Source organism: Eucyclogobius newberryi, unplaced genomic scaffold, assembly GCF_026437365.1.
Source record: "Eucyclogobius newberryi isolate DKJ021-1_F unplaced genomic scaffold, fEucNew1.0.hap1 SCAF_11, whole genome shotgun sequence".
Lineage (NCBI taxonomy): Eukaryota > Metazoa > Chordata > Actinopteri > Gobiiformes > Gobiidae > Eucyclogobius > Eucyclogobius newberryi.
In genome coordinates, this window is record NW_027315735.1 from 25,576,871 (window position 1) to 25,599,927 (window position 23,057).

At 44.0% G+C, this 23,057-nt stretch overlaps 1 protein-coding gene across 3 annotated transcripts in view; it reads right to left on the minus strand.

Annotated features, from left to right (window-relative positions):
• Positions 1–23,057, minus strand: part of LOC140354607 (A-type potassium channel modulatory protein KCNIP1-like) — a 50,518-nt gene that overhangs the window by 6,485 nt on the left and 20,976 nt on the right. Inside the window, exon 1 of one of the 3 annotated variants that reach the window (XM_072439711.1) lies at positions 7,165–7,434. The exons of the other annotated variants lie outside the window; for them this stretch is intronic. Coding sequence (XP_072295812.1) covers positions 7,165–7,222 — 58 coding nt within the window. The 5' untranslated portion in view covers positions 7,223–7,434. Of the gene's footprint in view, positions 1–7,164; positions 7,435–23,057 lie in introns of those variants that run through there. 3 annotated transcript variants of the gene reach the window in all.

The following is a 23,057-nucleotide window of genomic DNA, read 5'->3' on the forward strand; positions in this document are numbered from 1 at the left end:
AAGTTGGTTGTATAAGAAGTACACACTTATTATTTTGTGCACGTCTACTGTATGAATAAAACACAACATTTGAAAGCACACAGTAAGGAAAGAAATTGGCAAATGTAACTCCTTAATGTGCTATCTATTGCCAAGAATTTACATATAAATGTGTTTAAATGTGTACACACTGAGACTACAATAAAACAAAATGACTGCACAAAACAATAAAAACACATACCTTCCTCACAACCTCCCCATTCTTACTGTCATCATTCCTAAACTACAGTACAAGTTCCAGAACTCACCATCCACAGTTATGACTCCCATCAGGTGCAGCATTTTGACGGCGCCACAGCACAAGAGTATGATGCCAATGGTGTGGAGGCTGTTTTCACTCTGCTCCTCTCTTTCCATTTCCATTGTAGACTACTTTTAACTTTTACTCTGCTGGTGTGAAACCAAAGCATGCGGCGCAGCGGTGTGTCCTGCTTTGTGCTGACTGAGATGAGAGCTCTTACCTGGCCCTCTCCATCTCAGTCTTTTTATCCCCTCTGTTCCAGCGCTCTCCTGGGCTTCCTTCTCTCCTCGCCGACCTTGGTTCAGTCCCACTAACTCCACCTGTCCCCAGATTTTGCCCATTTGCTCCCCCATGTTGCCCCTTTCTCCCCGGGCCGACCGTCTCTTTGGAAGCGTCACTGTGTCCTTGTGTGGGAACGGTCTATAACTCCAGGGCTTGAACCAAGGAGCACAGAACAATGCTATTCTCTTCCATGTGGCAGTAAGAGTGTGCTTGCACTGGCTGTGTCCGTGAGGCTGTGCGCTCACATGCACGTCTGCTCTTGACAAATTGGTCCCATTAAGACACAGTCATCCCCAAACACCAGAAGCAGCTTAATTTAACCCAAAGTGACTTTAGTTCACAACATGCCTCAGCTCTTTATTACAGCATGACTTTACATTATTGCAGCTATAAATAAAGGCAAGACCACGCACCACTCATCCTCAAGTGAAATGTATTGATAACAGAAGCTGTTACAGACAGAAGGAGCCAGCAGATGGCAGCACAAGCCACACTTCTGAACAAACGATGTGCTTATGCATCAATTCCTAGCTCTAAATATGACTTAGTGGTAAACTGAACTGTCACTGCTGAATAAAATCAATCTAAACAATGTAAGGTGTAAAGAGGATGCTGCCAGTGTTGAGGTCTGTGGCAAAGTTAAGGCTTATTTTATGGCAATTAAATGATGGGGGAAATGTGACCAAGTTTTACAGCAGTATTTACAATAACTGTTGTCATTAAATTGCCTGTAGAGTGAAAGCAGCCCCAGGACAACAAGCAGAGAGAGAGAGAGAGTAGCTGTAGCTGTAGCCTGTACACCACAACACTCTGGTCTGTCCAGCTGCTCCCTGAAGGCGCCTTGTTATAATATGAATGCATAAGCACTAATCATTAGCTCGCAGCTCAAGTGCGCCCTGCGCCTGTGCCCAGCAGGGGGCTCTGCTGCATCAAGAGGTTTCACACTGAGTTGTCAATTGGAGCTCTGCTTTATTTACTGCTCGGGAATTAAAACAGTCATGCTGAGTAAAATTACACTTGGAGGTGAGAGCAACATTTAATTTAGCTTGCTAGACATCTTAAAGATACACACTAGTGTAATCATGCCTTTCCTTTGTAAGCCATGATTAAGTGGGACTTGGGTTCATTCAGTAATCAGCTCTCAGCTATCTCTTACTGTGACCAATAATTAGCAGCATTTTGATTAAAAGCAACAAACAATGACACCTTCTGGGCTGTCAGCAGGGGAAATCAACTAAATTAAGCATTAAATTTAATGTTTGGCAATTATTATGATGAAATGCCTGTCACTTTCACCTATTGGAGGCACTGGGCTGTGAAGTTGTGTTTTCAGTATTAAGTGCTTAAGCACTTAATACGCTCCAGTGTGCAGTGCAGTGGAAAAATAACACTGTAAAGAGGAGTTAAGGAGTGAATTTAACTTGTAAATGGTGAAAGTTCAAATGAGTTAGAGACTCTAAACTATTACACTTAAGAGTAGTTATTAACTACTTGGCTGGCACGTCAGATTTTAATTAGAAACCATATACTCATAACTATATCGCAAGGCTCCATTTTGTCAGGGGAATAACCGTGGCACATTTTTACAATTTGAGCTGCCAAATTGTTCTATAAATCAACAGAATTAATTTCCCTAATAGCTTCTAGGACGCGCCAAGGTCTTTCCAAGTGAGGGAAAAGAAAACAGTCCTTAGAAGACCTCCAAATAAAAGTGTTATTTAACTTCAGCAAAGTCACCTGTTTGCTAAATTTGCAGGAAACAGGTGGAACCCTACTACCTGCATCATTCATGAAGGCAAATGTGCAGACGAAGCAGGTTTGTGCACCTTTTTACAATCCCAACCCAGAAAGCGCCACACTATCCTCAGTTTTAATGCCACAGTGAGCAATTCCCTTTTCGGATATTTTAATCTTAAATGTGCCTGTCACTGCCTACAACGTTATCAATCCTCACAGCATCGCTCCAGAGTTACAAGATTTACCTCTCCAAGTGCTGTCCATGAAACTGCTGCTGGCCCTGGGATTTATTTTCTTCCCTAGGCCGCTGAAAGTTCTTCTCTCTACATCGTCCCCTTTGCCAAACTCTTGACTCCACTTCTCTTGTTAGCGTCTGCACTGTGTCCACTAATCCACACCAAGTATGTGCCATTTGCATAATCTGCATTAGCCTAATCTGCCTCACTACTAGTGGTAATGGGGAGGATGGCACTCGTCTTTGGAAAGTAGAGAGAGCTTAAAAATATAGGTCTGATCTGCGTGGGCTCAGTTTTGATAGAATCATTACATTGTATATACATTACATACACGGTATAGAGTTTTGTTTGTAACTCAAAATTGCGTCTGATTAATATGTAGCAGAATACAGTTTTTTTTTTTTAAATATTCACGACTGTTGGCATAAAAATAGGAATAATTTGCGCTGCTCGTTTGTCGAGTGGTTAAGGCGACACATGCCAGGCTCCGGGTGTGGCCGGTTTGACTCCCAGCTCCGACAATATACTGCATGTCCTCCCTTCTCTCTCATCCCCATTTCACGCTAAAGCTATCCTATCTAATAAAGCCTACGGGCCCAAAAATCCTTCTTCTCTATAATATCAAACTTAATGAATGAAGAAGCAATGATATTGTCGGATAAACAGCCAGTTAAAAAAGTATTTTATGCATAATTTTACTATTATGGCGTATAGATTGAACTGAAATGATTGTTGTTGCCTACAATGCTCACAGCTAAAAACATACACTTTGGGATGAGAGAAGATTGGTTGTGCTTCATTTTTGTGCATGAAAAAGCTGATTTAAAGCTGTGCTAGCGGCTAAAACAATTTATACATGTGAATTTTATGTGTCAAAGGGTTTTTGAAAACTAGGAATGACTTAGAAAGGTTTAAATACACACTTCCTAATTTCACTGTTGGAAAATTAGCCACCCTAGCTTTAAGAAAGATAATGATGGATTGATAAAGACCAATTACAATCTTTTCATGGATAATGACAGAGGTGTTATTGGTAAACAGTTGCTTTCAGAAGAAATGTAAGTCAGTTCGATACACGCTAGAGTCACATACGTATGTTGTGAGTGCGACAATTCATCCTCATCTTATAAAATGTCTATAGTTTGAGGTCAAGTCCAAATTTTGTGGTCGAATTGACCTTTTAACGATCAAATTGCAGCATATTAGTCTTGGTTCATGGATAATATGTTTCTATAATTACTCAGAAACTGGCTCAATGTTCAACAGTCAGCATAAAAGCAGAAAAGTTCAAATGTGATCATAATATCTTTAGAAAGTGTTTCCCTTATTCCAAAGATGTGGTTCTTGTCAAAGGAAAAGACTTCAACCCACAAAATGAATATGGCAGGTTTTTGGAGCCAATCCCTAACAAATAATGATGATAATAATAATATTTTTTGTATTATACGTTTTTTTATTTCCTTCAAAACAGTGAATGTCCCTAGTTATGCCCCTGCCCTCCTTCAACGTGAACGCTACCTGTTGTCATCAGGTTACAGTAATGTGGCTTGTTGCTGCTGTAAACATTTGCCATGTGAAGACCCGAGGCAAACAATCGAGCAGTTGAATGAAGAAACCAAAATGTGTTTATTAAAATGAAATGCATAATAAAGATGACATTCACACCAGTGCATTGTTTTCTTTGTTCATCGTTTTCCGAGTCAGTGTAACCAACCCGTGCATGTCCCTATGGGCGGGTCACTTCAAGTCCAATAACTCCCTTTTGGTTGAAAACACACGGAGCGATCTGCATCCAGCCCTTAAGACAAACAACAGCTAACGGAAACATCCCGCGTGTAAAACAATGAACAGTCCGTACACTTGCACACGTCGGCTTCATAAGGCTTAGTCAATAAACCATGAAAGGCCCAAGGGCTCCTGTGATGTTACATTTACCATTACAAGAGATGGAAAACAACTTCAGGACACTTTCTCCATCGAGTGCGCGCGGATAAGTCGTCCAAAGATGCTAATAAACATAAATAGCAAGCGTATGTCAATGTAGATTGTGGTGAAGCAACACGGCTGGACAGGAAATCAGCAGAAACTCTCAAATGAGTCACAGCAAAGCGCAGATGAACACAGAAAGTACAGGCGTCCCGTAAGAATGATGAGATGACTTAATAAGAGCTCACACCAGAGCTAATGGGGAGCGTGGGTGACGGAGAAAGAGAGCGAAATAAAGAGGTACAAGGAAGCTTAGTGCCTTTGGGAAAGTCGACAAAGCGGAACGTGCCGCGAGGAGGAAGGAGAGGAGGAATGAGGGGATGAAAGAAAGGTGACAGTCGAAAGCTGGAGATGATTGAGACAACAGTGCTGCAGGGGGCCACGGGAGAAGGCTTACGGCGCCACTACAGCGGATCCAGAATACTGTACGAGACGCCGGTGCGAGCGCGGGTTTAATAATGGACGCTGTATGATGCCGGGGAATAAAGAGCGTTTCATCTCGGTGACTTTGATCTGTAGGAGGTTGTACACACCGGGTCTCATGGTATACACATAACCTTGAGATTAGTGACATGGGAAAATGTATAGTGCATTTCATAGTAGCTCGTTTCATGTAAAAGAGGATTGGTTCGCAAGCAACTTACCAGAATAAAGAAAGATGAAATACCAGTATGTGAATTAATATAGTCGATTAAAATGGGCGACCGTCTGATGCTGGAAAAAACTCTAAAGACTATTAAGTATTGCACTGAAAAGACGACGGGAGGTACCCAATTAACAACTATTTATACAGAACGCTGTTGGTGTAATCCCTCATTCATCCAGGAGGGATCCACTAGAAAAGGATACAGAACGCTACAAGTAAACAGTATTTATCAGATAAAAGGAAGCTGAAACTTACAATTGACTCCAAAATCTCACTTCATTCCTTCTGCTTTCTGCTATTATGATGACCTTTCAAATTCCCCAACAAAAAGACTAATAAACATTTTGGTCGTCCATCAACCAATTAATCAACTTCTTAGCTAAAGTTCTTCAGCCCTAAAATACACACATACAAAGTAAATCAAATGTAAGACCACGATAACAATGTGTGAGGTATTCCCTGTAGGACAAACACACATCTACACACTGTGAGTCATTCACAAAAGGATTCTATAAATCAATTCACTGATTCGCCAGTAGCTTTGAGGACGCACCAAGGTCTTTCTAAATGAAGATTGCCAAACAGAGAACAAGTTTATTGCTTTTTTTCCCTGAAATTCGAACAGAGCCACGAGAACCGTTTAATTAGCAATTGTTTTGCTCAAATTTGAAAGAACTGGAACGTATTGAGGCAGAGAAGTGCACCTTCTGCCTATGGCTCAGAATCAAAACCAGGTAGTGAGTGAGCCCTTGGTAAAAGGAAGGAAACAACTTGACACTTAACAAATGAGGTGAAATTGATGGAACATGACAGATGAAAGCAGCAGCTGTGCAAATAATCACGGCCCCGTTCCATGCAAACACACGAAGGCGTTTACTTATTCTGCAACCGGCCCCATCATCACGTACGACTCTGATCTCGCAGTATAAAACCGAGTCTCTCCGTGGTGTTTTGGGATCGTTCTCGTTTGAAAGCGGACCAGATTTCACACATTCACACCGCGGTTCTTCAATACCCTCATTATTCAAAATAGCAAAAACATTGTGCTTGCTGTGGAGCAACCAGGGGGGGAAATGTTTGTCTGAGATTATAGTGGAAATGGGGGCATATTCAAAAGATAAAACCAGTCGAAAGCACTGATTTAGGAAACGTACCGCTTGTGCAAATTGTGCAGTAACAAAGCCTTAACAAATGCATTTAAATGACTTGATAGAGGGCATTTTAGCCTTGGAAATCCTCTGTTTAACTGCATATTTTGGCAAACAACACATTGTGGTTGTCTTTGTGTAAAAACACACACACAAAACATGTCAAAGTACAAAAATAAACCTTTCAAAAGCTTCCCCAAAACGTCTTGAATCTTATTGCCCAAATCTGATCTTTTGTGTGACTGAATCTTGACCTTTTTTTTGCAATAAAAAGCAAAACATATGCATTTATTCAGTTGCAAATGCATATGCAGTTGCAACAGGTCCACTCTAGCGTCTCATATCTGCATTGCCTCCCTGCACTGAACCATCTCCATCACCTTGGCCCTGACTGAATTTAGAAAAACCCCAATCTCGTCGAGCGGAAAAAAATAAATAAAAAAAGATTCTGACATCTCCTTGTTGCCATGACTACCGTGCTTCCAAGGTAACAGCGAGACGGAAAAGCCGCGCGTGTGAGCAGATTGACAAACACCTCCGACATGTGTGTTTTATTTGCGTCTCTCTCTCTCGTCTGCGCAACAGACGGCGCGAGATAACGGGGTCCGCGCCAAAATGTGAAAATACCGAAACCAGCAGCCGATCTGGGGTGAAACTTTGAGACTGGCACCTGTTGGTCCGCTCCTCTCCGTCACAGCCGCATCACAACACATTGATTTCCGCCTGCAGGCTGTTTCGCAGTGAAGCGCTACTCAAAACTTGCCCTGCCTCAAACACGTACGCTTTGACATGAAAGCCCCACCGCGCTCTTAACGTGTCCGTGTGTATGTGCAAGTAGCTCTCTCTCACCCCTGGACGGCCTCCGCTGCTTGGTCTGCATGGTCAGAGTCCCCACCACGGCCCCCATGTTTTGGCGCTGTTGCCGTCGTCGTGGAAACTGCTCCGTGTGCCGAGGTGCCGTTGTTGTCTCTTTTTGGCGAGGTCACGTGCTCGGGTGGCTGCCGCGCACATTGACACATACATGCGCCGCACTCCCGCGTCTCTCTGCAACCCCGTTTCCTCTCTCATCCCTTCGCACACGCTCGGAACTCGCGCACACGCCACTGCTCCTCCTTTTGCCCACTCCCACTGAGCGAGCCTTTTTTTCCTCCTTTTTTCTTTTTCTTTCTTCATCATTTGGGTTTCATGCCTTCTCGAAGATCTGCTCGAATGTGCCCTTCTAGTTTTTGCAGTGATCTGGGAGGCAAAAGTGAGACCTGAATGAGAATAGATCCTATTTTATGGTAGCGTCATGTGTTGGTTACTTGGAAACAGGGCTGGGGGATATTAATAAAAGTATTGAATATCTCAATATCTTGGAGTATACCAATAAAGATATTCATATTCATATTCATTATTTGTTCAGAATATCATCTAAGGATATTATTCCTGGTTTTGTCCCTGGTTCAGTCCCTGGTTCAGTCCCTGGTTTAGTCCCTGGTTTGGTCCTGTTTAGTCTTGCTTTAGTCCTATTGTTCCCTGGTTAGTCTTGCTTTAGTCCTATTTTTCCCCTGGTTTAGTCCAGTTTAGTCTTTCTTCAATCCTGTTTAGTCTTGCTTTAGTCCTGTTTTGTCACGGGTTTAGTCCTGGTTTTGTCCATGGTTTAGTTCTGTTTTGTCCTTGGTTAAGTCCTGGTTTTGCCCTGTTTAGTCTCTCTTTAGTCCTGGTTAGTCTTGATTTAGTCCTGTTTTGTTCCCTGGTTTGGTCCCGTTTTAGTCCTGGTTTTGTTCCCTGGTTTAGTCCTGTTTTGTTCCCTGGTTAGTCTTGCTTTAGTCCTGGTATTTCCCCTGGTTTAGTCCTGTTTAGTCTTGCTTTAGTTCTCGTGTTGTCCCTGTTTTACTCCCTATTTTAGACCTTTCTTACTTGTCAATTCACCCGGAAATGGAACATGTGTTAAAACATGTCTTTAAATGTTTTGGCAAAGGATTAAGTATGTGACAAATGTAAAAATGTAAAAAGACACACAAAGGTGCAGGGATCTCACTTTACACTCTTATGAAAGATTACACACTTTGTTGTTTTTAATCGTTGCTGCATTTTTACATCAATCCAGTTCTGTTACTGTGTGTCTCCTCTTTAAGAAAATAAAGACCTAAAACAATCTACCATCACTATCAACAAATGCCAAAATCACATCAATCATTCACCCATCGCTCTGTTTGCTTAACGATTCGACCATAAGTCTCCTTCTTGTATAAAGCTGCAAGACGAATCGCAATCAAAAGCACACCGATATTTAACTAAAACAATTTCACATCTTCTTGCAAATTTCTCGCCGGGATCATTTAATTCTAACACTAATGGCGCCGCAATCAATGCCTTGTCGACCGTCAAGAGCGCAGCAAAACAAACACGTCTCGTTACATTTCACGCCCTGCTCTGGCGGCGCAGCGGACGGATAAAGACCCAAATATTGACACGAGCGCCAAGAAGATGAAATATTGACAGAGAGGAGATGTGGGGCTGTGTGCGCTGCAATTGTGTTTTCCTCGTCGGGCCCAAAACCATGTTCATGAAAAGGCCACTTCAATCTATCAACGCTCGCAGTCGCACGATCCATCACTTCTGTTCACCACCCATAATAGTTCTGCGTGCACATATAAGCAGAGTTGCATGTCAGGGCGCAGAGCGGTGCAGGAGGGGGAAAAGAGCAAAGAAAATAGAGCTTAAAGTCACAGATGGAAGAAGTAGAAGAGATTAAAAGCACTCAGAGACGCTGGATGGGGGATAAAGTCGAGTTCAATTGGCTGCAAAATGCAATGGAGATCTTGAAATTCAAGAGGTGCTTTGGCCGGCGATTTCGATCACATTTTAATTACAGCCCAAGTCGATACGAGCCAGACGCGGGATCCAAATGATGAAAGAGTTGGCTTTGAAGGAGACATTAACTGATGATAAAATGAACGGCGTGTGGGTGTACGATGGCTACGAAGAAGATGCCGCATCGACTCAACGCAACAGAGCTGAGACTGATAAAAATAAAAGCATGACATGACCAAATGCTCATTCACACATCACTGGTCTAAGCTTCCGGATATAAGCGCTACTACAGCCTGAGGGAAATACGGGAAAAAGTGTCATTGTGTGCCGTAATTGAAGCTAGCCTCATGTGACTGCATTATACACTTGATGCTCCGCTATGTAAATGACTAAAAATACACATGTTCTCTTTTTTGCATTGTCCTGTGCCGAAGTGATATTTATAACAAAAACACATGCAGGGCTACTGTATGTGCCCCAAAGCCACTTCGGACGTGTACAAATCATGTTGGGGTTTGATTTCTGTAACACAACCTTAACATTTCTGAAGTTATGTCTTTTTATGAATTGAATTTAGTAAATATTGCATAAATAACAATCCTAAGTGAGATCTGGGGGCCCTCAAACAAGAACCTTTCAACAAAAATCATTACATTTGCCTGTATTTTGGTGCATTTTAGAAGCAATATTATTATCAACTCATTACTTAGTTTATTATGAGGCCCCCCCACAGTCCTTATATATCCTTGCTCCGCCCCTGCACCTGAAGCCCTTCTCCTGGTTTTCTGCAGAACTAATGGAGGCTCTAGAAAACACTACAGGCTGCAAACTCTTGTTTGTTACATTTATGAAAACATGATTAAGTCATTTGTAAGAAGTTGAACCACTTTGGCTTTGCACACGCCGCTGTGTCAGCTCCACAGTTTGTCGCGCCAGCTGGACGCATGGCACGTCTTGTTGTATTATATTTTTCATGATTTCTAATTTTTTTTAGGTGATTTTTTTTTAATCACCTGAAGACCATTTTGCTCCTTGTAGTTTGTAGAATACGTTTGCTGATCAAAACTGTGGCTTGTGGAGCTGCCCATGCGCATCTCAAATTTGGAAAGAGAGGAAATTACACTCCCAATTAGTTTTAAATTGAATTAAAGACAGAGTAGGCCTACTGTAGCCTCCCAGTTTAAAAGGAACAGTGCAGCTGCTGCACAAATAGCCTATGTGCATTATGTGCGTACGGGAGCGGTGGCACTGAACACCAACCACAAGAGGGACAGTATGTAAAATAGATGTATTGATATTTTACGGCTGTATATATGTATTATTTTTTCTTATTAATAACAAATACAAATGGCTGTCAATTTTTATTCACGAACATAAAAAAGACATTAAATAACAACATTAATTAGTGCCATTTCACACACAATATTGTCAAATTTTTCCTCCAAAGTCTGAAGTCTGCTCCAAACAACATGCTTTTTGCAGACAGAGGATTGGCTGTGGATCTCTCAATTAAAAATCCCTATAATGTTCTGGTTTTGATTAAAATCCGATTGTTCGCACTACCCGGATTGAAACGTTATTATGAGCTTTCTGATAGAATGACGGACAAAACATAACATAATCGAACCAACAGGCGCCACCATGTGTCAAGTTTTTAAAAGCTCTAAGAATAAATAACATACTTTAGGATCCCTGCTGGTTCAGAAGCCCCCTATGATGACAACACAAACAAGGCAGTTTACGTCGCCCGGATCGGCGTCACCGGGGCCCCATCCTGGAGCCAGGCCTGGGATGGGTGCTCCATGGCGAGCGCCTGGTGGCCGGGTCTTACCCCACGGGGCCCGGCCGGGCACAGCGCGAAAGAGCGACGTGGGGCCGCCCTCCCGTGGGCCCACCACCTGCAGGAGGATCCATAAGGGGCCGGTGCAGAGAGATCTGGGCGGCAGTCGACGGCAGGGGCCTCGGCGACCAGATCTCCAGACACAGAGACTAACTCTGGGGACATAGAATGTCACCTCGCTGGGGGGGAAAGAGCCTGAGCTTGTGCGGGAGGTTGAGCGATACCGACTAGATATAGTCGGCCTCACCTCCACGCACAGTTTGGGCTCTGGAACCCATCTCCTCGAGAGGGGCTGGACGCTCCACTTCTCTGGTGTTGCCCGCGGGGAGAGGCGGCGGGCTGGTGTGGGCTTGCTGATAGCCCCTCAGCTCAGCCGCCACGTGTTGGAGTTTACCCCGGTGAACGAGAGGGTCGCGTCCCTCCGCCTTCGGGTGGGGGACAGGTCTCTCACTGTTGTGGCGGCCTACGGGCCGAACAGCAGTGCAGAGTACCCGGCCTTCTTGGAGTCCTTGGGAGGGGTACTGGACAATGCACCGACCGGAGACTCCGTTGTTCTACTGGGGGACTTCAACGCCCACGTGGGCAATGACAGTGACACCTGGAGAGGGGTGATCGGGAAGAACGGCTTCCGCAATCTGAACCCGAGCGGTGTTCAGTTATTGGACTTCTGTGCTAGCCACGGATTGTCCATAACGAACACCATGTTCAGGCACAAGGGTGTCCATCAGTGCACATGGCACCAGGACACCCTAGGCCGGAGGTCAATGATCGACTTTGTTGTTGTGTCATCTGACCTCCGGCCGCGTGTCTTGGACACTCGGGTGAAGAGAGGGGCAGAGTTGTCAACCGATCACCACCTGGTGGTGAGTTGGATCCGCTGGTGGAGGAGGAAGCCGGACAGACTTGGCAGACCCAAGCACATTGTGAGGGTCTGTTGGGAACGTCTAGTGGAGCCCTCTGTCAGTAGGGTATTCAACTCGCACCTCCGGGAGAGCTTCTCCCATGTCCCGGGGGAGGCAGCTCCCCCGGGACATGGGGCTGCTCGGAGCTGTGGTCGCAGGGTCTCCGGTGCCTGTCGTGGCGGCAATCCCCGAACCCGGTGGTGGACACCGGAAGTAAGGGATGCCGTCAGACTGAAGAAGGAGGCCTTATCAGGCCACTCTGGCTTGTAGGTCTCCGGAGGTCATCGACGGGTATCGGCAGGCCAAGCGAGCCGCGGCTCGTGCTGTTGCAGAGGCAAAAACCCGGGCCTGGGAGGAGTTCGGGGAGGCCATGGAGGAGGACTATCGGTCGGCACCAAAGAAATTCTGGCAAACCGTCCGGCGCCTCAGGAGGGGGAAGCAGTGTCTCACCAACACCATTTACGGTGCGGGTGGAGGCCTGCTGACCTTGACTGGGGATGTCGTCGGACGGTGGAAGGAATACTTTGAGGATCTCCTTAATCCCTCAGTCACGTCTTCCGAAGAGGAAGTAGAGACCGGGGACTCGGAGGCTGGCTCATCCATCACCCAAGCTGAAGTCACTGAGGTTGTTCGCAAACTCCTCGGTGGCAGGGCTCCGGGGGTGGATGAGATCCGCCCTGAGTACCTAAAGTCTGGATGTTGTAGGACTTGTCTTGGTTGACACATCTCTGCAACATTGCGTGGCGTTCGGGGACCGTGCCTCTGGACTGGCAGACCGGGGTGGTGGTCCCTCTGTTCAAGAAGGGGGACCGGAGGGTGTGTACTACAGAGGGATCACACTCCTCAGCCTCCCGGGTAAGGTCTATTCCAAGGTACTGGAGAGGAGAATCCGACCGATAGTCGAACCTCGGATTCAGGAGGAGCAGAGTGGTTTTCGTCCCGGTCGTGGAACACTGGACCAGCTCTATACCCTCCATCGGGTGCTCGAGGGTTCATGGGAGTTTGCCCAACCAGTCCACATGTGCTTTGTGGATCTGGAGAAGGCTTTCGACCGTGTCCCTCGGGGTGTCCTTTGGGGGGTGCTCCGGGAGTACGGGGTCCGGGGCCCTTTGCTCAGGGCTCTCCGGTCCCTGTATGACCGGAGCAGGAGCTGTGTTCGCATTGCCAGCAGTAAGTCAGACCTGTTCCCAGTGCATGTTGGACTCCGCCAGGGCTGCCCTTTGTCACCGGTTCTGTTCATAGTTTTTATGGACAGAATTTCTAGGCGCAGTCAGGGGTCGGAGGGTGTCCGGTTTGGGGACCACAGGATCACATCTCTGCTGTTTGCAGACAATGTTGTCTTGATGGCTCCATCAAACCCGGACCTGCAACATGCACTGGGACGGTTTGCAGCCGAGTGTGAAGCGGCTGGGATGAGAATCAGCACCTCCAAATCCGAGGCCATGGTTCTCGACCGGAAAAAGGTGGCTTGCCCTCTCCAGGTGGGTGGGGTGTCCTTGCCCCAAGTGGAGGAGTTCAAGTATCTCGGGGTCTTGTTCACGAGTGAGGGAAGGATGGAGCGTGAGATCGACAGGCGGATCGGTGCAGCGGCTGCAGTGATGCAGTCGCTGCATCGGACCGTTGTGGTAAAGAGGGAGCTGAGCCGAAAGGCAAAGCTCTCTATTTACCGGTCGGTCTACGTTCCTACCCTCACCTATGGTCATGAGCTTTGGGTAGTGACCGAAAGAACAAGATCGCGGATACAAGCGGTCGAAATGAGTTTCCTCCGCCATGTGGCTGGGCGCTCCCTTAGAGATAAGGTGAGGAGCTCGGCCACACGGGGGGAGCTCGGAGTAGAGCCGCTGCTCCTCCAGGTTGAGAGGAGCCAGCTGAGGTGGCTCGGGCATCTGTTCCGGATGCCTCCTGGGCGCCTCCCTCGGGAGGTGTTTCAGGCATGTCCCACCGGGAAGAGGCCCCGGGGAAGACCCAGGACACGCTGGAGAGACTATGTCTCTCGGCTGGCCTGGGAACGCCTCGGGATCCCCCCGGAGGAGTTGGAGGAAGTGTCTGGGGAGAAGGAGGTCTGGGAGTCCCTGCTCAGACTGCTGCCCCCTCGACCCGGCCCCGGATAAAGCGGCAGAAGATGGATGGAGGATCCCTGCTAAAGAACAGAGTTATGCATATGAGCTTAAAGCACTTCGAGTGAGATGCTTTGCCAAACAAGTAAAGCAGTATCATTTTTCAGTTGCATCTCAATCCGTCTTAAATGGCCACGCAGACTCAATGTGTGAATGGACTGGATATGAGCCACGTTCCGTCTGTTTACGGCGGATAATGAACAGGAGATGATTGTTAGGGAGCCATATGGGCAGATTTAGCAGGAAAGATTTGGTGAGTGAAAAAAAAAAGCGCGCTATCTGCCGCGTAGTGTGAAAATGTGCTCATGAATAGGCGGATGTTCTTGTTCCTCTTTCACAACATACTCGCGGAGACAGGACGGACAGCAGTGGGGAGTCTCCGTGGCTCTGGCTTACACACATATGCACTATTGGACGTGCACACAGTACTGGCAGAGAGACTGGCTGATTATAGGATGAAGTCCCAGTGGATACGAATGGCATCCCAGCAGCATGTTGCATGACCATTTTCTGCCCCCTTCTGCACACATAAACAATGCTTTTATCACTTGGTTTGCTATACGACATGGAAGTGTGCCTGTAGGATATACAGAGCATCAAAGTGTATTCTACTTTATATTTAACCTTAAACTATATCTGTTCATCGCCCCCAAGCTTCTTAATCACAGCATACATCTCCAGGCATGCGTCGACTGGCGCATATATGTACATCTTTTTATATAAATCTCTGCATGTTTATCTTCTCATTTGAAGCAATTACAGTTCTTCTATACAGCACCTCTACTCGACATACACCGACAGCCATGTTTCTCTCTTTCAAATGCAGCCCACGAAGCACAATCCGAAAGTGTGTGTTTTCAAATGTGTGTCTTTGTGTGGCGCGTCGAATTGCCTGGTGTTTCCCTGCAGGCAGTAATAAATGACGGCAGACTATTCTAGAAGCCGAGGCAAACAGTAACAACCGACTGCTAAATACACTGAATCTGTTTGAAGGGATTTTACAACCCCTACAGATATTTACAGTGTGGCATCGATCTGATCTTTATTGCATTCATCCAATAATCACAAATGTACTCCATGAAAGATTCTCACTATGCTTGCCTCTCCTCAGATTTGACCAATAAACTGGCTTGAAGATGTCCATCTGCTTGTCTCCATGGTTTTTATACTATGCTGTGGAACATTCCAGGCGAGGTAATTACATCTCCATAAAGACACGCAGGCGGTAAACCAGATCCACCAGAAACGTGGTGGATTTATGGATTTTGATTAAAGGGGCGTAACGGCTGAACGAACACACAATATGGATTCTGAAATGTTTAAATAACGTTCAATCATCGTGTGAAGGACAACAACCCCTGCTACGTGGAGTCAGAGCTGATTGGAAGGATGATTCACTATAAATATAAAAAGGTCTCAGCAAAGAACTTACCAGTGAGCTGCAAGATTAATCACAGTTGAATCAAGATTGCAATTTGAATGGTCGAATATAGCAAAGCCCTAATTGTGTAAAGAAAACCCGGTAACACTGTGGTTTAGACCTCTTCGAACGTGTTCTGAAATGCATGGAACACTTGTATTAGTTTAGCCGTTCATCTTTTAGTCTTTTATCACATGTTAATGCAGGACCCTGACTGAATCTGGAGGTATATTTAGTTCCTTTGCTCATTTCGGGCACTACTTTTGCAACGCCTTTCATTTCATGAGCGAGAGGAACTGCAAAGTAGTAGGACACAGATGAAAACACATTTTGCTCAGACAAAAAAAAGTGAGAGGAAAGAGCCCTCAGACGAGATTAGAGTGAGATCCAGAAGTGTGGGCGAGTGGCACCACAGGAAGAGAAAAGACAGAAGAAGTGGGACAAGCCAACGTCGAATTGTCAGAGAACAAAGTGAGGAGGGGATTAAAAAAGGAAAGGATTGTTGAAAGAAACTGCCTTTTGCAGGCAAAACGTGAGAGAAAATGAAACGCCACAGATCATGATTAAGATGAAACGGCGGCGCGGAAGCTTCAGGAAATCAGATTAGCTCCTTCAAAGTGGCACACAGCAGAGCCAGGACCCGCGCTGACCTCCGGGCAGAAGCCAGCATGGTCCAAAAGCCATCCTTCTCCCGCTAAACACTTTTACCCCAGCGGCTATAGATTATGGATCCATCATGTAACAGTACGAAAGCGGCTTGTCGGCACACGAGGCGGTGCCATTCGTCTGCCCCGGCGTGTGTTCGGACGCCGGAGAACATGTCTATTAGCGAAATCGATACGAATATCTACAGCCGTCCGAATTGCTTCTCGAACCGAAGGCGACGTGGTGGCTTTATTAGAACACGCGCCACTTCAGGGATCCATTTGCATTATGGAAAGAAGGGAATAATTAAGCAGGCTTGGATATTGATTGCTTATAAGAGGAGAGGAAGAGAAACAGCAGGGAAACATAAAGGAACAAGCGAGTCCCTGTGGTCACTAACTGCCCAAAGTATGTCGTCTCCATTCAGCAGACAATTTTACCCTTGTTGCGTAGTATATTTATCGCTCTAATCATCTGAGTGTATAAGCCTCGAGCTGCTCACTAGGACTTTTACGTCCATATAAACACCAAACAACTCTCTGTTTCATGTCGTGAAATATGTCTGTGAGTAATTCTGCGATGTCGTCTTATTTTATCTTCCACCATAAACTATCTGACACATTGCGCTTCAAGACATCTTCAAAATAAACAATGTACGTTTTCTGGCGGAGCGTCTGTCATCTATCGTTTATTCCACCGGGAGTGTTTTTTGTGCCTTGCAAACACACGTTCTTGTGAGCGGAGTCGCCTCTCGCAGATCTGACCTGTAACTCGGTGCCACCTGCTGGTCTCCCTGGAGTTTAATGCCGTGCGGTGTAACTTTGTGATGTGTAGTGTTAAATTGCTATAACGAAAACGAATGAACAAAGTGATGGTAAGTAACGTGGTAATTCTATAAAGATATAAATAACACAAATAAGAGACCTTTATCTGTATTTCGGAATGGTTAAAGGGGTCATATGAAGTAAAATTGCCTTTGATCATGTGCTATTTGTTACTTGTTCAAATCAGAGCGCGACACACTTAAAATCTTTAAAAAAAAACATCTCAAAAAAGGATTCATCAACATGTCAACATTAATCTGTTAAATCTGTCTTGTACTCACCTCACTGCTTTTGTGTCCCAATTTATCCAATCCAAATTAACAGCTACTTAAATAGTTAATATAGGCCTAATTATTTCATGTTTTCCGTAATTGCATCACTATTGTAAACTGTTATTTAGCTGTATGTTCTGCTTTCACTGCTGATGTTGGGTCATTTCTTCTTTAATCAGTGTTTTTAGGTGGACAGTTTTAACGCCTGCCCAGGAACAGTGGCTGGTACAGTTACAGTCGTGTTTATTAATGTACACTGTCCCTGTCACATAAATGAACAGCGCTCTCTCATCACAAACTTAACCACTAGGGCCCGGCCGATATGGATTTTAGGGTTCTGATATGATACCGATACAAAAGGAGGTTGGAGGTGCCGATATATTTAGTAATGTAAAATAAATAAAGTATAGACTGCTGATTATTCATTCTAAACTGGATGTATTATTGTTACTCTGGCAGGGAAGTTTAAAGGCTAGGGAAGAGTTAAACTATTGAAGTGAATTCATGAGCCTAAAGGTGTTTAAGCCTAATTAAAGCCTAATTATTGCGTGTGTGTTGCTGTAATTAGTCTACGTAAATTTAACCATCATTTACATGTCAATTTGAGTCCAGTACACACGAATAAAGCAATAATCACTGTGCAGAAGCCAGAGGCAATTTTTACAATGTTGTGTTAGCATTTCACGAGCTAAGCGCTCACCAATATAAAGAAAAGAAACAAAGCATTATAGCAGACACATTTAAAACACTCACTGCTCCAGAGTCAGACCACAACTCTTCACACATTTTGTCCCTAGTGAATATAATCCAGGACTTTGTTGTCGACAAGCAGCAGTTGCAGAGTGTGTGCTAATGATGTTTGCCAGAATATTCTCTCCTCTCCACTGACACTTTGATCAAAAATAAGTCCTATGTTGCCGCTGGTGTGATTTGTGCTGTAGTTAACTTTTATTCTTGAGTTTGTGGCAGAGTTCAGAGTATTTAAATCCAGAGCTGCCGGAACCATGAACGTCAGAGCGGACACAAACAGGAGCGTCACCCTGGAGCTGCTTTCAGCAATCTGTCAGTAATAGAGAGTTCAAGCTTTAAAACAATGTATAACATGCCAGGGTGGAATATCGGCCTGAGTTTCGGTCGGGCCCAATTACACACTGTATTTGAGTGATCCTGGATTAGAATTCCCCCATTGCCGCCCACAGCTCTGTACTTAATTGTGATTACTACATGAAAGGTTAAAAAAGGTAAAGATGTGCAGTCTGCCTCAGTGAAATACAGCTGTGAATGAACATTACTAAGCTGTTTTAGATCAATATTAGGGTCTACAATGATAAACAAGTAAGATAATGATCAATGTATGTTATAGTGGAAACATGTTCTTTTAATTATACCATTGTGCCTGTAGCTGCAGCGCACCTATCTCTTTACATGCTGATATATAAATAAACAAATACAAATGGAACAAAAGTGTTATATATGTTCAAGTTCGGCTCATGTACTAAACCCGTAAAAAATATGCACTGACATACCGTTACCTTAGCAAAAAGTTTAGACTTGTGCATCGTTTCTGTGTCTCTGTCGAAATAAAAGTGAGAGATAAAGTTAGCGAGGAAAATAAAGTTTGAAATGTCGACAGCGTGTGCGTAAACAATGGAGGGAAGAAAACCGTGGAGATTCTCTTCCGCGAAGACTCCAGCTGGACTCAAGACAGGGACAGAAGGCGCCGCGGCTCTACTGGGCGTTTAGCTCCAACTGTGACTGAAAAACCAAGCCACGGCGCTAATACTGGAGGATCAAAGCATTTAGCTGTTTGACAGGAAGAAGAGAAGACTTAATGTTGCAAAAAAAAACAAAAAAAAAACGTCTCCACTGCCATTTGAAGACGAGGCTTTTGGCAGCTCTGAATTTTTGGAATATTATTAACAGATTTTCTAGCACTAAATAATTTAACTTGTTCATTGTTCGTCAATAATTTACACTGCTGCTACACTGCACACTAATTACATAGAGAAATAAGTGTGTTGTCTGCAGAGTTTATTGAGGGAAAGATAAAGATAAGTAGGGCACCATGACACTAGTGTGAATCACTACAGTCTAACCCTGGACTGACACTTTAAGGGCAGACGAGTACGACAGCAGGAGAGGGATTTCTATTTCAGAGACTTTCATAACACACAAAAAACACAGAGGAGGAGACAAACAAGCACATATTGACTTTGCAGTAACAGCTGAATTACAGAAAATTGTGTTAGGCCTGATTTATTTGTCATATAAAGCGTTGTATACGGGGGAGATGTTTGAGATCTGTCTTCATATCACAAAAACAGCTTTTTACTTTGCAAAGGTCACTGGGCAAACGTAGCCAACCCTGACCTGCACCAAGGCACTAACCCTGACCTGCAACGGTACAATAAGTGCCTGGACTCAAACTAGAGGGGGCAAATCCTATCAATCAATCAATCAATCAATCAATCAATCATAGTCAAGTCAAGTCATAATACAGCAGGAGATTTGAACAGGTTCATGGGAGATAATTTGTTTCATCAGATGCAGTTTACATTGTTTGTGTTTTTCTCAGTTAAAAAAAATATAAAAATGACAAATCAATCTTTTAAGTATTGAATGCATATATTTTCACGCCTTAGAATTCAACAGTTTAGTGTAAAAAATACCATGATTGACTCATTTGGATCAGTCGCGAATGCCTTGTTGTGCTACATTCACAGGGAATTTTACTGTTGAATTTAAATATAAAAATAGGGTTAAAAAAAATCTAAGTGAGACATTGCCAATATTTGTACTCTAAATCAGATTAAACTAAATATCTTCCATAATATCTTCCATACAGGTTTAAGTCTAGTAGTTTTTGTTGTTTCTTTAATCTATCTTAGACAAAATGTAACGGTGTGTTTCGACGGTAACTTTATTTATTGTCTGATGTAGAAGAAACAACAAAACAATTTGACTAAAGAAGCCAAGATGAATGTTCTAAATCTGGGTTTAAATGTTTAAATAATGGTGTTTTGTAGCTGTTTTCTGGTCCCGCAGTCAGACGTCCGGGCTCTCTCAGACCGAACACCAGAGCCTCTGTCAGGATTGTCCAAAGTTTAAAACGTCTTTTGGACAGTCCAGCTTCTCTTTTAACGGGTCTAGACTGTGGAACTCTCTTCCCTTTGACCTAAAACGACAGACTGAACTCAACATGTTCAGCAGGACTCTGAAACTCTGGTTAAAGTCAGACCAAAGCTGCTCACATGATGTTTGAAATGTGCCTTGTTTCTTTTGTAATTGTCTACTTTTGTGTACAATTCTTAACCTGTCTATTTGGATTAAACCCTTTAAAAGCCCACTATGGACAGGGGTTGATAATTAGCACTTAGGACAATGAACTGGGTGTCAACCATATCATAAATAGCAAATGAATAGTGTTTTGTCTATCTATTTAGTAAATTTTTTTGCATATGTCCCTCGCCTAACTCAAACTGTCAAAGAACAAAGCAATATTGGATTTTGCTCGTCGACACGGCAACAAAACAACACTAAACAATAGCTGTGGTACTCACCAAATTCAATAGGAATGCACAATACACCAAGTAATTACATAACAAAGTCATTTTCTGCCAAAACAATACATTATTTTCACCGTAAAGCTCTGGGGTTTAGTTCAAGTCATCATATTAAGCGTTTTCAATTTGTGTTCAAAGTGTGTATCTGTTTCTTGTGTTCTGACTTTGTAAAATGCCATATTGGTAAAATAACTTTATTTCCACGTCTCATTACGTCTGCTCCATTAAGTCTGTGCAGTGATGTGCGTCATGCGGCCCTAAGAGCGTGCACACCGTCGAGCGGCAAAGAGGGGGACGTAAGTAGCTATCTATATTCATTTGCATTTCTCTCATTGGCTCCAGTATCACAACAGGAACCTGAAGGCAACACTGGGCTGAGCTAAATTGCACAGAAAATATTGTTTATATGTTTGTGAATAACTGAGTAAAAGCAATTGCCTTTGAATATCGTGCAAATAACGCATCTATTTATAACGGGCATTGATTATTTATTTATTTTTACAATATTGGAAAGCTCAAAAATGAGTTTAACTGGCAACAGTGGATGATTAAACACGCAATCTTAAATTAAGTCAAGATTTTTGAATTAGCTATAATGTATTTAGCATATACAGCATAACAACATGGCAGGCTTTTATCTCAGCGCCATCCTTCAATGTTCACAGTCAACATGCTTTAGGGATGAGATTAAAAAGCTAATAATGTTTCTTGTTGCACACGGTTAATAAAGCTTTTTGCTGTCCTAATTGGGCCTTTTGGTGCGTTTCTTTTGATGTGCAGGGACGACCGAGTGGGGTGGATATAGTAAAGCCTATTACGGGGCCCGGCAGCGTGGATCTGAGCTCGGCGAGGCCTACACACGCTGCGAGTGCATACAAATTCACATATATATTCCCATATACTTGACTGCTGGTCCAAAAAACCCGACGTGATTATCTTGACTTCAAAAGGAGGCAGTGATTCTTCGGGTCCTTCACAGTGGAAATGCGTGGAGAAAAGATAAGAGGTTTTTTGTTTTTTTTAGGGAGACAAAGAACAAACCCCCTGATAACCACGAACTGCATGAATAGCTTTTAGATCAATAGCAGAGAAAGAAAAGTTGATGGGAGAAACATAAAAGACAAAATGCGCGGGTGAAGTGAGGTGACTAAGACAAAGGAGGAAAAAAATAGGACAAGGCTTGAAAGTTTATGAGCTGGACAAGAGACGGAGAGCGCTATAGAGGCAAAAACAAATGAAGCAAAGGGACAGAGAGACAGATGTGTCGTTAGGAGCTGGGTGTGTGGTTTACAACATGCCTGCTGGGAAATATTTCACATGAGCGGTGTAGTTTGTGCGCTGTGACAGGTTTTAAATTCATTTTTTTCGGCCCCAGGTGCAGACGACACACAGTAAAGATAAATGCACTGACCTTGAGCCGGCCGTACAGGCAGGTCAAGGCGCTGAGATGAAACAAGTTTTGAGAAGGGATAGATTGAGTGTCACAATGTCCAGATCAGAGTTGTAGAGAGGAGAATCCAAACAGGAAATCCACAGATGTTTAGTTGGTGATTTGATGCACCAACTCACTATATTAACCTTGTGAATAATGCTGCATTCATGTTGTCTTCAGTGCGCAGCTTTCTGTTTTGTTTGCATTCATGTGTTTGTCACAACCCGGCTCTGGTCAACAAACACACTCAAGTCAGAAACCAATGTGAGGCAAAGTGCGCGCCGCAACAAAGTACACAAAACTACCTTCGCACAGTTTTACGGTGGGATTTTAACGAAGACGAGTGGGCTCACACACAGCAATCTGAAAGAGACGACCCAGAACTCCATCCCCACAACATCACTCACTTTCCTCACCTGATTAAGTGAAACCGGCACTAATCCACTGATTGCCTCACAAACCATACCACCGTGCGTGTCCCCATCCCAAACAAAAAATGCCGAATAAAGAAGCAACGGCGTTACCAAAATCCAGAAGAACTTTGACCACTTTTCTCAAAGCCGCCACAAGCATCGGTCTAAACTGTCACAACTCTGGGGCCGAGACAATAACGAAAGCTCAGGAGAACATTAAAAAACAGAGGTACAGATCCGTGTGTGTGTGCAGTATGTCGGGGTGAATGGTGATATTGTGAAATGTATAAGAGAAAGAAAGACAAGGAAAAGAAAGGAGAAATGTTTTTTGTTTCATATGAACTGACCAAGTAATTACAGATATTAACCATAATCCAGGTCCAACAATTTGCATTTTGACAGCAAATTCTGCCAGATTTCTACAAACAGATGATGCCATATGACTGCAACCTATTTTCTGTCTCCCAGTCTATTCTAACTCCAGCCTGAGTCTCCTAATATGTTCTTATTTTATC